The following is a 15,091-nucleotide window of genomic DNA, read 5'->3' as shown; positions in this document are numbered from 1 at the left end:
CTAATAGAAATGTCCCTGAGGAATGTAAGGTGGGAGTACTGTAATTACCTAACGTTACATTATTATTTTCTATAACAATTTAGCCCCCTCCACAATATTAACCCGACGTTAAAACAGAACTAGCTATTTATTGATTAGCAATTGCCGAATCATGTAACATTAGTTTATGCTAAAAAAGCCAGGTTACTATCACATTCTGTAACAGACAAATAATTTCATGTAGGCTAACGTTACCTACCTGCTACCTCTGTCTTTTTCTCGTTTCTCCTCCTATTCTTTTCTCTTTTTTCTTCCCTGGGCACCTGACGGTTTTGGCCGTTTTGACATCTTGTGTTGAAGGGAGGGAAGGGAGGGAGCGCACCGTGCGGGGGGAGGGGGGGGGGGTGTAATGTTGTAACAAATAATATTTCTATTAAATAGGCTTTACTTTGCATTTTAATTAACGTGGGATTATTTTTTGTATTTAGAAATAATAGTACCAACTTTTTTTTTTTCTTTCTTCTCCAACATTTGTGGCACTGGCGTGGCGCCCCCTGATGGACGGCGCCCTTAGCATTTGCCTATACGGCCTATGCCACGGGCCGGCCCTGATCAGGGGTGTCCAAACTTTTTCCAGTCAGGGCCACACACTAAAAAATCAATGCATGCGGGGGCAATTTTGACATTTTTAAAAACAATACAATATTTATTGTGACTAACAGGGCTCCGCTTCATTTTGGTGAATGTTCAAGTTCCCGGGACCCCACAGGATCTCAGTCATTAAAGTGTTAAAAATAAGTCATATACAGATTTTTTAAAAAACTTTTACTTATCATAAATATCTACAGATCTGTTGCCATATATGCCCTGTTTTATGGCAAAAGCACAAAATATGCAATATTTCCCCCACAACTTTTTTCAAAATGGATTATTTGATGTGAAGCAAAATAAGTAACGAATTCATAACAACATTGTTTTCATTCATATTTATTTTTTTATATTGTTTTTGTATTGGTTTTCTATTCATTTAGTCTTTGTTTTTATTCAGTCATTGGTGTAGCATAACATTGTTTTTAATATTGTTTTTAACATGGCTGTGCAGCACTTTGGAAACATTCTTGTTGTGTAAATGTGCTATATAAATAAAGTGGATTGGATTGGATTGTTTTTCAAATCATTATTTTTTTGAACAATGACAGTAACAAAAAAATCAGACTAGAGGTCCTGAAGACCCAAAAGGTCCCTACTCATAAAAGTGTTTACTATTTTTAATTTCAACACTTGAATCTCTATTTTTTGGATCGACGACAGTTTTAAAGAAAAAGAAAAAACCGCCCTCATGGCAATTTTGTGTTATTCGTGTCACGGCGCGGCAGCAAGTTCTGCCAGCATATTTGTTGGCAGCATGCCAGGACACGCCCCTGCTCGCTACAGACAATCAATGTTTACTTATATAGCCCTAAATCACGAGTGTCTCAAAGGGCTGCACAAGCCACAACGACATCCTCGGCTCAGATCCCACATCAGGGCAAGAAAAAAACTCAACCCAATGGGATGACAATGAGAAACCTTGGAGGGGACCGCAGATGGATCGGGACCGACTAAAGCTGACCTGACAACGGCGCCAGGATGACGCAGCAAGATGCTCGTTTTGTCCGGGATATTTTGACATGTAGAGTGAGGGCTAAGCTACGCTGCACAATTCATCCCTTTTAAAAAAAGCAGGCTGCTGTTGCATATCAAATCTAGAACTTTGACCGCAACAGAGGCTTGTCTGGAAGCCCCGCGAAGAGGCAACCGCCAACGCCAGAGGCCGTTGTGTCTGCGCACAGAGCTCCATTATCACGCCGACCCCCTCGCCGGGCGGCATCGACTCATTTTCTCCCGTGGAGTCCTTGGCGTGCGTTAAAGACCCCACTGCTGTTATTAAACAGCGACACTTGTGGACGCCCGGTAGCTGCAACAGCATTTTCTTCATTTACTCAAATTGTGTTTGTCTTGTCAGTTAGCACAAGCTATTTCTACAAGTCTGATTTTGTTCTCCAGATCCAGTTCTAATAATATCTCCTTCTGAATAGGAAATATTTTTTCCCCCCGCGTGACTACTTTAGCAGTCTGCCAGAGAAAAATAAAGAATTACGTATTTGCCCTCTAAGTCAGTAATGGAAACATGGAGTGTAAAATTCACTCTTCCACTTGAATATTATTCAAATGTCTAATAATGTTATGTTTTTTTCCCCTGGATCTAACACCACTCAAATGTGTGTGTGTGCGTGTGTGTGAGAGCAAACGTGCACTATAAGTATAAGTAGTAGAAATCTCTAACAAGCATATAATTAGGGAGTATTTGGGTGAGGGGTGTTTGCTTATATAATACATTTTGAGCGAGTGTAATTTAATTGTGGTAAATGCGGAGGACGACAGAGCTATATGACGGATAGACGAATAGAAAAAGGAGGAAAAATAAATAAAGTCAATAAAAAAGAAGAAAGGAGTGGTGGGTTGATACACACAATAGGAAGTGATACAAGAGAACACAACAGTAAGCATTTAGTTTACATTTCCACAGTGGGTATGGCTATGTTTACATGCGTTCTATGACATGCTGTATTAAGAGAAGAATAAAAGTGGCGTAGCTTTCTCGTCCGGACTTTTTAGAAGCCCTGCAGTAATGACTATTTTGTGACTATTAGGTCCATTCAATTTCCAAAAAGGAAAGGTTATTCTCCTGTGTGTGTTTCCATGTGTTTTTGCATGTTCTGTTTGTTAGATAAACTTTTGCCACACACCGAACAACTGTAAGGTTTTTCTCCCGTGTGCGTTCTCATGTGTCTCTGGATATTACGTTTGTCAGAGAATCTTTTACCGCACACTGAGCAACTGATAGGTTTTTCCCCCGTGTGCGTTCTCATGTGTGACTGAATATTATGCTTGTCAGAGAAACTTTTACCACAAACTGAACAACTGAATTGTTTCTCTCCTGTGTGTTTTCTCATGTGTTGAGTCAAATTAAAGTTTCTAACAAAGCCTTTGGCACAAACGGAACAACTATAGGGGGTTTCTCCGGTGTGTGTTTTCATGTGTTTTTGCATATTATTTTTGTTAGAGAATCTTTTTCCGCAAACCGAACAACTGAAAGGTTTATCTCCTGAGTGTGTACTCATGTGTAACAGCAACGATCCCTTTTGAGAGAACGTTTTGCTGCAGTTCAAGCAATTGAAAGGTTTTTCTCCTGTGTGCGTTCGCATGTGTTGAGTTAAATCAGAGTTTCTCACAAAGCCTTTGGCGCAAACTGAACAACTGAAAGGCTTTTCTACCGTGTGCGTTCTCATGTGTGTTTGCATTTTACTTTTGTCAAAGAATCTCTTACCACAAACTGAACAACTGAAAGGTTTTTCACCTGTGTGTGTCCTCATATGTGACAGCATCGCTCCATTTTGAGAAAATCTTTTGCCGCAGTTTGGGCAAATGAAAGGTTTTTCTCCCGTGTGTGTTCTCATGTGTATTTGCATGTTAGTTTTGATGGAGAATCTTTTATCGCAAATTGAACAACTGAAAGGTTTTTCTCCTGTGTGTGTCCGCATGTGTCGAGTCAAATGAGAGCTTTTAATAAACTCTTTTGTGCAAACTGAACAACAAAAGGGTTTTTCTTCAGTGTGTGTTCTTGTATGCGATTCCATATTTACATTAACGGGTGACGTTGTGTCGTCACTATCTGATAGTGGAGCTAAGAGGTTGTCTGCTTGTGATCCTCCACAGTGGTCTCCATCACCTTCTGCCATCATGTGTTGTGGTGAGCTGCTTCTTGAAGGTTCCACAGCTCTGTTCTCCCTACTTGGACTGTGATGAAGCTGTGAGGACTCAGGTGGTTTGTCTTCATGGTCTTCAGACTTTACAGAGACAACAGTCAGTGGAAACTTGGTGAGATCAGCCTCCTCCTGCCCTAGAAGACACTCTCCTGCCTGAGTGATCCACACTTCCTCTTCTTCCTCTTTATAGTGGGGGGGCTGTGGATCCTCCTGCTTCAAAATGGAGTTGACACCCTGTGAATGAGGAAGTCTAACCAGCTGCTGGACGTCTGCAGGACACAAACAAAACAAACACATTTTGACTTAGACAAACCTATTTGGTTCTTGAACAGTGTTCGATTTCAAATAGAAAAGTTTATATATTGAAGCAAATTTCTCAATAGAAACAAAGTAAATATGAATAATGAGTTCCAACTAGAGATGTCCGATAATATCGGACTGCCGTTTTATTATGATTGTTGGCTCTGTCACGCCAAATTTCTTCCCCCTAAAAAATCCCCCCCCCCCCCCATTTACTTCCGGGGTCATTTCCTCTTACGTCATTTCCTCTTACTTACGCCATTTCCTCTTACGTCATTGACAGCGATCGAAATTAACCCTGAAGTAGTGTTGACCCGTGGAAAACGAATCAAAAATCGTTTAATTCTCCGTCCTGTACGGTAGTCAAATGTGCAATGAGTATTTGTTCACATATGCATTCCCAAAGTAACATGATTTATGGGAAACATGAGTAATGACGTAAAAACAACGAATGAAACTACAAAAATTTAAGTTCACATAAATGTCATTTTAATTTAGTTAACTTACACAGAGAACTAAAAAAAACTGAATTTAACGAATACATTTAGTTTTAATAACGTTTGCTAATGTTGATTGATAATGAATTAACTTATTGTACATTGTTATTCATTTCCGCATATGTCCACAAGTCAAATGTGCAGTCAGGAATATCTTCAAGTTAATTTGTCCGATTAATACTTGTCCGATTAATACAGACGTTTTGTTAACGCTATATTTTTAAAAAACAAAAAAACAAGTATCCTTACAGCGACGGGCAGTCAAAGCCGAAGTGCTTTCGTAAGAGGAAATGACCCCGGAAGTAAATGGGGGGGGGGGGTTGTAGGGAGAAGAAATTTGGCCTGACAGCGCTAATGAAGTCAACAGCGAGTAATAATCAGTGAAGAGGGAAAAAAAAGCAAACGTTGTGATGCGTTTTTTAAATAATGTGTGCTTAAAATTATCAAAATAATGTTGTTGTTGTTATTGTTGTGTTTGCTGTTGTTGTTTTTGTCTCTCTGTCTTATCCCCCTCTTGTCCCCACAATTTCCCCCTCTGTCTTCCTTTTTTTCTCTTTCTATCCCCTCCTGCTGCGGCCCGGCTGCATCAAATGATAATATAAACACATTTAATAAAGTCCAATACAAATAAGGCAGCAAGAGAAGTAGCCTACACTTCTCTTTTGTTAAGTAAATCTGAACAGCCGATATGGGCATCTACATCTACTATATGATTTGCCTGAGAAGCTGGACAGGACAAAACAAATAAAACATTTAAAAAAAAAAAAAATAATAATTTAAAAAAATAAAAAAAATGATCAAAATACATAAATATTAAATGTTATTATAAATGTGCCTGTACTACATTACATACATACAGAATTGAGCGGCATTCATAGCAGTGTTTCCCACACATTCATTTATTTGTGGCTGCCCGCCACGAAATAATTACGTCCGCCACAAATAAAATAAAATAAAAAATAAATACACATTTAAAAAAAAAATTTTTTGTCCTGTCCAGCTTCTCAGGCAAATCATATAGTTGATGGAGATGCCCATATAGGCTGTTCAGATTTACTTTACAAAAGAGAAGTGTAGGATACTTCTCTTGTTGCCTTATTTGTATTTGACCACTACTGTTTTCTGTTTATTTGTTACTGACTGTGGCAGGACACCTCTGCCTCTGTTTCACTTTATGTTGCTGGTAAATAATATGGTTGTAGTAGTAGGCTAAAGTTCAATTATTTAGTATGCACTAATTAAAGAGGCAGAGCTTTAAGACACATTTTAGCTTTTATATTTTATAAGATATATTTTTTGTAAGAACCACAATTAATAAATATATTTCAGTGAATAACTTATTGTTCAAATCTGTATATAAATATGTACATAAAGTGTTGTAATTATATTGTTAAATGAATGGATGGATGGACGTTTAAAACAAAACTGTTATTATTAATTAGTAAGTATAGATTTTTTTTGCCTTTTTAGAGAAAATCATATCATTGTATTAAATTATGCAAATTACTCGATGATGTCATGGTGACCACGCCCAACAAATTCCCACTATTTCATTTGTGTTTTGTCTTTAACAATGTGTGCTTTACCTGCTACATGTCTTATCTGTGCACTTTAGCCATAGTATTGATTTTAGTACTTACTAATTATTGTATTTGTCTTAAAACACAGACAGAGAGTGGCAACCATAAATCACAAAGCATTCAGTACAATCTCAATAAAGATTTCGATTCTATTCTAACCTAATTCTAGATTGTGGCAGACTATATGTAATTGTAGATTGTTCTTTTAATGCAATAAGAACATCTCAGTGTGTTTAATATCTTTTAATTCTAATTCTAATCTTCTAAAAATGTTCTTTGAGCGCAATAAGAAACATATTTTTGATGTATCAAAAGATTGTCTGTTAAAATAAAGCCAATAATGACATTTTTTGATGTCCCCTTTATTTTGAAAAAAAGTATCGAAAACTATAGATATACATTTCAGTGTTTCCCATAAACTGCCAAGATATCTGTGGCGGTGGGGGCGTGGCTATGGGCGTGGCCACCATGACATCATCGAGTAATTTGCATAATTTACTACAATGATATGATTTTCTCTAAAAAAGCTAAAAAAAATTATACTTACTAATTAATAAGAACAGTTTTGTTTTAAACGTCCATCCATCCATCCATCCATCCATTTTACAATATAATTACAACACTTTACGTACATATTTATATACAGATTTGAACAATAAGTTATTCACTGAAATATATTTATTAATTGTGGTTCTTACAAAAAATATATCTTATAAAATATAAAAGCTAAAATGTCTCTTAAAGCTCTGCCCCTTTAATTAGTGCATAGTAAATAATTTAACTTTAGCCTACTACTACAACCATATTATTTACCAGCAACATAAAGTGAAACAAAGGCAGAGGTGTCCTGCCACAGTCAGTAACAAATAAACAGAAAACAGTAGTGGTCAAAATAAGGCAACAAGAGAAGTATCCTACACTTCTCTTTTGTAAAGTAAATCTGAACAGCCTATATGGGCATCTACATCAACTATATGATTTGCCTGAGAAGCTGGACAGGACCAAAAAAATAAATAAATAAATAAAATAAAATGAAAAAAAAATTTTTTTTTTTATTTGTGGCGGACGTAATTCTTTCGTGGCGGGCCGACACAAATAAATTAATGTGTGGGAAACACTGCATTTTGGCATCAGAGCCAAAATGTTGATATCAGGACAACGCTACTCCACTCTTATTTAGGGCTGGCCGATACGGACCAAAATTCATATCCCGATATATTTTGGCTGAATATTGATATACGATATGTATTGCAATATTTTTGTGGGAAAGTGAATTTAAACAAAGTCAATCCCAAATATGTGTGTCGAGTTGTTTTATTGAAACAAATACTTAACATGAATAATTTTACAGTAGTGTTAAAGTTGCACGCATAGATAGATGCACATAAAATTATTAAAAATCCTTGAAAATAACGTAAGAATAGTAAAGTATAATCTTCAATCTTCTTTAAGACAAACCTGTCATAACGAGGGGGTCGCAGCTTGCTGCGAGGTTTGTTCTCCCGGGATGCAAACGGACTATTTAGGACAAGGCTTGCAGGTAGGAACATATTTATTTTCTCAATTAATCCTACACATCACAAAGATCGGAACCAAACAAAAGAAAAGTGTGCCGTTCACACGAGAAGCTAACGAACAAAAAAAAACTTAACGCAGGAAACATAGAAGCTAAACACTTAACATGGACTACGGCCTGGAACAAACAAGACTTACTGTGGCATGAAACAACTAACACTTACGTGGACACGGCATGAATCAAACAACTAGCATAAACTTGGAATCGGACATGAAAACGAGCAGCATGAACTATGGTATCGCATGAAACAAGCAATGACGCCAGGACGACTGACTGGCAAAGACAGGCTTCAATAATGGTCTCTTGATTAGAGCAAGTGCGTGTCCCGAACACCAGAGGCAGGTGAAACTAATAAGTCGCCACGGTAACTAAAACAAACAAGGGTGCACAAAAACAGGAACTATGGAGTCTAAAACTAACAGAACATAACAAAAACATGATCCGAACCACGGATCATGACACACCTTCAGCTTATAACAAAAACGCAAAAGAACACAATATAAAATAAAGTCCCTGGTTCAAGAAGACACTTTGAACCTCAGCAGCAACTTGAAAATAATTCACCTTTCATAGTGTTTTTTTTTAGCTCAACATTTTTAGAAGATTCCTGTTCCCTTTAAAATTGAAGACAGGAAAACCAAGCTGTCAAGTGCAGGATTCAGTGAGGCAGCTAACAATATTGCCACTGCAACTAAACATCCCTCCAGATTGTGCACATTTGCTGTGTCAGTGCTTTTTCAGCAAAACAGTTGTGTTTGGGAAGCTCATAAAACAAATTAATTATTTCTGGCATGTTTTTAAATCAGTTTTTTCATACAGTTGCAACTAGGAACATATATATTTACACAGAGTTTGTATTTCGGCAGAAATGTATTCTCCATCATTTTTAAGTGATTGATAGAATCATGTAAATTGCAACTTCTGTCATAAACATGTTTGTATTTGTTTACTTGAGAAAATAACTCCATTAGCTGATGCCATGGCAGTCAGATAGTCTTACAGGGGTCCACACAAAACATTACATATCACAAAACTGTTTAAAACAGAGGTGTCAAACTCATTTTAGCTCAGGGGCCGCGTGGAGGAAAATCTATTCCCAAGTGGGCCGGAATGGTAGAATCACGGCATGATAACTTAAAAATAAAGGCCTACTGAAATGAATTTTTTTTATTTAAACGGGGATAGCAGACCCATTCTATGTGTCATACTTGATCATTTCGCGATATTGCCATATTTTTGCTGAAAGGATTTAGTATAGAACAACGACGATAAAGATCGCAACTTTTGGTATCTGATAAAAAAAAAGCCTTGCCCCTACCGGAAGTAGCGTGACGTAGTTAGTTGAAAGGCTCCTCACATTTTCCTAGTGTTTTCAATGCAGCTAGAGCGATTCGGACCGAGAAAGCGACGATTCCCCCATTAATTTGAGCGAGGATGAAAGATTCGTGGATGAGGAATGTTAGAGTGACGGACTAGAATGCAGTGCAAGACATATCTTTTTTCGCTCTGACCGTAACTTAGGTACAAGCTGGCTCATTGGATTCCACACTCTCTCCTTTTTCTATTGTGGATCAAAGATTTGTATTTTAAACCACCTCGGATACTATATCCTCTTGAAAATGAGAGTCGAGAACGCGAAATGGACATTCACAGTGACTTTTATCTCCACGACAATACATCGGCGAAGCTCTTTAGCTACTGAGCTAACGTGATAGCATCTGGCTCAAATGCAGATAGAAACAAAATAAATAAACCCCTGACTGGAAGGATAGACAGAAGATCAACAATACTATTAAACCATGTACATGTAACTACACGGTTAATAATTCTCAGCCTGGCAAAGCTAAACAATGTTGTTGCTAACGACGCCATTGAAGCTAACTTAGCAACCGGACCTCACAGAGCTATGATAAAAACATTAGCGCTCCACCTACGCCAACCAGCCCTCATCTGCTCATCAACACCCGTGCTCACCTGCGTTCCAGCGATCGACGGCGCGACGGAGGACTTCACCCGATCATCCGTGCGGTTGGCGGCTAGCGTCGGCTAGCGTCGGCTAGCGCGTCTGCTATCCAAGTAAGTCCTCCTGTTGTGTTGCTACAGCCAGCTGCTAATACACCGATCCCACCTACAACTTTCTTCTTTGCAGTCTCCATTGTTCATTAAACAAATTGCAAAAGATTCACCAACGCAGATGTCCAGAATACTGTGGAATTATGAGATGAAAACGGAGCTTTTTTGTATTGTTTTCAATTGGGTACCGATACTTCTGTTTCACTGGCTACGTCACGCGCATACGTCATCCTCCAAAGACGTTTTAAACCGGAAGTTTAGCGGGAAATTTAAAATTGCACTTTATAAATTAACCCGGCCGTATTGGCATGTGTTGCAATGTTAAGATTTCACCATTGATATATAAACTATCAGACTGCGTGTTCGGTAGTAGTGGCTTTCAGTAGGCCTTTAAGGATTACTTCTATCTGTACTGCGGTACTTTGGAAAATATACTGGTATAACTCGTAATACCGGTATACCACCCAGCCCTACTCTTAGTCCTAACTGTGGCCCCTGGATGAACATGTGTCACAAACATTGTATTAGATGATAAGTGGATGTTGTGCTTACTTGGACTGTGATGAAGCTGTGAGGACTCAGGTGGTTTGTCTTCATGCTCTTCAGTCTTCACAGAGACAACAGTCAGTGGAAACTTGGTGAGATCAGCCTCCTCCTGCCCTAGAAGACACTCTTCCTCCTGAGTGATCCACACTTCCTCCTCTTCCTCTTTAATGTGGGGCGGCTGCTGGACGTCTGTTGGGTAAATAAGTGAATAATATCAAAAGAGAATAGAAGTCATTCTTGACTAACACTGTTTTCACAATGAGATCATTTGTGTTCTGGTGTGCTGTGTTAAAAGTGTGTACCTAAACAACCAAGATAAACATGGGAAAGAGTTCCTTTTAGTCGCAGGCATGAACATTGCTTCAAAAGTGGAACATTGAGTATGGTGTGGTAAGTAACAATAGGGCTTGGAATTTTAGAATAGAATAGAATAGAAAGTACTTTATTGATCCATGGGGGAAATTCAGGGTGCCGTTTGTAAAGCCTTTAGAAAGATGAACCGGCATTGATCAATACATCCTTAAAAATCATATCACAACTTTATTAACCTCCTAAACCTTAGCTCTAATCATAACCTTGTAATGGCACAGAATAGAATAGAATATATCTTTATTGTCATTGTACAACGAAATTGCACGCAAACTAATTTAGTGCAAATTCTTAATGACACATAAAAAACATAAGAACATGGTACTCAGATAAATAGATAAAAATACATAAAAATACCAAGCAGACAGCTCACATGCACAGTCATTCTTTTGTATGCCTTGTGTTCAGCGACACTATTGCACTCGGGTAAAAAGCGTTCTTAAATCTGTTTGTCCGGCATTTTATTGTCCTGTATCTCCTAACCGAGGGCAGCAATTCAAAAAGTTTATGTCTGGGGTGAGATGGGTCCCTTATGATGTTTTGGACTTTTTTGAGGCACCTGGCACTGTACAGTTCATCTAGGGAGGGAAGACAGCAGCCCGTGATCTTCATGGCAGTTTTTATGACCCTCTGAAGTGCGTTCCTTTCTGCCGCTGTGCAGCTGGCATACCATACACACATGCAGTATGTCAGCCAGGCCTGGCCCTAACCAATCTGGCGCCCTAGGCAAGATTTTAAGTGGTGCCCCCCCACATCGGCAGTGAAGTGTATATACTCACAAGAAACCAAATAGCTTTGTCTTTGACCTTTTTTTTTACTTAAAGAAAGCAAATTAACATATTATATGAGAATGTTATGTTATGATTATCTTTAACCGAATCACAGCAGTGCTCAAATTAAAAAACAGCATTCCCTCTCATGTGATATTGCTTAATTAACATTAATGATGTGCACTTTAACAACTAGGCTTACAACTAAACCTAATATATAAAGGGGTGGAAAAGTGACTATTACCTGCAGGGCAAACATTAGCTAACCAGAAGGCAATAACAATGTAAACAAAAAACACCTGCTTAAAAGATCTAATACAAATGTCCCTGAGGAATGTAAGGTGGGAGTACTGTAATTACCTAACGTTACATTATTATTTTCCATAACAATTTAGCCCCCTCCACAATATTAACCCGACGTTAAAACAGAACTAGCTCTTTATTGATGAGCAATTGCCGAATCATGTAACATTAGCTTAATGCTAAAAAGCCAGGTTACTATCACATTCTGTAACAGACAAATAATTTCATGTGGGCTAACGTTACCTACCTGCTACCTCTGTCTTTTTCTCGTTTCTCCTCCTCTTCTTTTCTATTTTTTCTTCCCTGGGCACCTGACAGTTTTGGCCGTTTTGACATCCTGTGTTGATTTTTTGATGTGGTGACGTCCAAAAAGAGTCATGATACGGGAAGGGAGGGGGCGCACCGTGCGGGGGGAGGGGGGGGGCGTAATGTTGTAACAAATAATATTTCTATTAAATAGGCTTTACTTTGCATTTTAATTAACGTGGGATTATTTTTTGTATTTAGAAATAATAGTACCAACTTTTTTTTTTTCCTCCAACATTTGTGGCACTGGCGTGGCGCCCCCTGATGGACGGCGCCCTTAGCATTTGCCTATACGGCCTATGCCACGGGCCGGCCCTGATGTCAGCACACTCTCTATTGAGCAGCGATAGAAGAACACAAGCAGTTTTTGTGTCAGGTGTTTTTTTTTTGAGGAGTCTCAGAAAGTAAAGTCTCTGCTGTGCCTTTTTGATGGTCACTGAGGTGTTTGCACTCCACGACAGGTCTTCCTCGATCTGGATGCCCAGGAACCTGAAGTTAGAGACCCTTTCCACATAGTCACCGTTGATGTACAGTGGTTGGATGTTTATCGTTTTTTAATTCCGGAAGTCCATGATCAGCTCCTTCGTCTTGGTGGTTGTTTTCCCTGCACCACCCAGTCAGCCGCTCCACTTCATTTCTGTAGGCAGACTCATCCCTCCCAGAAATGAGTCCCACTACTGTGGTGTCGTCTGCAAATTTAATAGTGGTATTGCTGGCATGAGCAGGGGTGTAGTCATGAGTGTAGAGCAGTGGTTCTTAACCTGGGTTCGATCGAACCCTAGGGGTTCGGTGAGTCAGCCTCAGGGGTTCGGCGGAGGTCAAGACACCCCCGAGTCATCGTGTAAATAAAAACTTCTCCCTATCGGCGTATTACGGATACGGCAACAGCAGAAGTCAGACTGATTTGCAGGTGTGTAATTTGTTGTGCGTTCATGCGCTGTGTTGGTTTTGTTGTTTGAACAAGGTGATGTTCATGCACGGTTCATTTTGTGCACCAGTAAAAAAACATGGTAACACTTTAGTATGGGGAACATATTCACCATTAATTAGTTTCTTATTAACATGCAAATTAGTAACATATTGGCTCTTAACTAGTCATTATTAAGTACTTATTAATGCCTTATTCGGCATGGCCTTATTATAACCCTAACCCTCTAACCCTGGCCGTAACCCTAACCAAATAACTCTAAATTATTAGTAATAATAATACATTTTATTTGGTATAGCGCTTTTCAGAGCACTCAATGTGTTACCCTAGTGTCCAAAAAACTGTAAATTAAGTCTTTGTTACTTAGAATATGTTCCCCATACTAAAGTGTTACCAAAAACATATAACTTTGTCTTGAATTTGAAAAAAAAACACCATTTTATTTTTCACTGAAGAAGGGTTCAGTGAATGCGCATATGAAACTGGTGGGGTTTGGTACCTCCAACAAGGTTAAGAACCACTGGTGTAGAGGGTGTAGAGTAGGGGGCTTAGCACGCAGCCCTGGGGGGAGCCTGTGCTGATGCTGAGAGGTGGGAGACTACTTTCACCCTAAGAGCGACTTGTCAGGAAGTCCAGACAAGCATTACCATAAATGAAAAATCAATGGAATAAAAAAAATCTCTACCCAAAACTACCTAAAACATTCATACATTTTTTTCGTCATATAAAATGAGTTTCCCCCCTTTATTGAGTGATGATGTTGGCTGGGCCAAAAGCAACTCTTCCCAAAACATGTTTTACTATGTGGTGTTTTTTTTGTGTGGCAAATCTCACTTTAGACCACAGCTCCCACATTCACTTGGAGACCATCTACGGCACGCTGAAGGAAAGTCACTCACCTTTATGTTCTTTGAATAAATCAAATGTTAATAATAATAATAATAATAATGGATTAGATTTTATATAGCGCTTTTCTATTATTAGATACTCAAACTCATTCATTCACACCTAGTGGTGGTAAGCTACATTTGTAGCCACAGCTGCCCTGGGGTAGACTGACGGAAGCGAGGCTTCCAGTTTGCGCCTACGGCCCCTCCGACCACCACCTATCATTCATTCACCAGTGTGAGCGGCACCGGGGGCAAGGGTGAAGTGTCCTGCCCAAGGACACAACGGCAGCGATTTGGATGTCAAGAGGCGGGGAGTGAACCTGCAACCCTCAGGTTTCTGGCACAGCCGCTCTACCTACTACGCCATACCGCCCCCGTTGACTACTTTGTTTATTGAAAGATGATTGACAATACATGTTTACTTTCACTCATTGATGCATGTAGGTCAGAATCAGGTAGTGAAATTAGCCATGAAACTATGAATTATATTGATTACAATGTAAAATATATTTGGTGACTGTGTGAGTTTTGTGTAAACATGTTGATACACATTGTTACACACTGAGAGGAACATCAACCTCTCATAAATATTGTGTGTCTGACACTGTCTTGTTTTCATGAACAATATAAAAACAAAGCAGTGCATCATTCTCACATGACAATTCGCCTTCCTATAGACAACACATTTAAGAACAGCGTTAATAGTCTAAAGTTAGTAGACATGTGAGAGTAAGAAGTAAACAAACCTGTTCTGTGTAACAAAACTTGACGTTTCTTGAAAACAGCGTCCAGTAGTTGATGTTGTCGCTCCTTCTCCTCTTTTGTTGGACAAAGTTCCTCCTCGTACTCTGCTATCGTTCTTTCGCACATTTTCACACAATCACAACACTTTACACTCACACTTGATCACTGCTTAGCGATGTGTTTTGATCACCTCCGCCTCTCTTTGTTAGCAGCTAACAAGCTAAGCTAACTAGCGAGCTAAGGTAGCGGGAGGAGCTTCAAAGTGCGCTCAGACTAATGTATCCAAATACACACAATTATTAACAACCTTTACTCTATTAAACCACACGCATGTGTCCATGTACGTACTGATTAGGAACACTGAACTACTATAAACACAATAACGTCTCCGTCAAACGCCATTTTGTTTTATCTTCGTCCT

At 38.9% G+C, this 15,091-nt stretch overlaps 1 protein-coding gene across 1 annotated transcript in view; it reads right to left on the bottom strand.

Moving 5' to 3' along the window:
* LOC133640868 (zinc finger protein 568-like) overlaps positions 1 to 15,091 on the bottom strand; it is a 33,818-nt gene extending 18,727 nt beyond the window's left edge. Inside the window, exons 1-3 of the mRNA XM_062034551.1 lie at positions 14,673 to 15,091; positions 10,367 to 10,549; positions 2,712 to 4,057 (exon numbers count right to left, since the gene is read on the bottom strand). Coding sequence (XP_061890535.1) covers positions 2,712 to 4,057; positions 10,367 to 10,549; positions 14,673 to 14,796 — 1,653 coding nt within the window. The 5' untranslated portion in view covers positions 14,797 to 15,091. The remainder of the gene's footprint in view (positions 1 to 2,711; positions 4,058 to 10,366; positions 10,550 to 14,672) is intronic.

Source organism: Entelurus aequoreus, linkage group LG23 (assembly GCF_033978785.1).
Source record: "Entelurus aequoreus isolate RoL-2023_Sb linkage group LG23, RoL_Eaeq_v1.1, whole genome shotgun sequence".
In the NCBI taxonomy this organism is placed as follows: domain Eukaryota; kingdom Metazoa; phylum Chordata; class Actinopteri; order Syngnathiformes; family Syngnathidae; genus Entelurus; species Entelurus aequoreus.
Note: the sequence above shows the minus strand (reverse complement) of the source record. Positions and strands in the feature narration are given on the sequence as shown.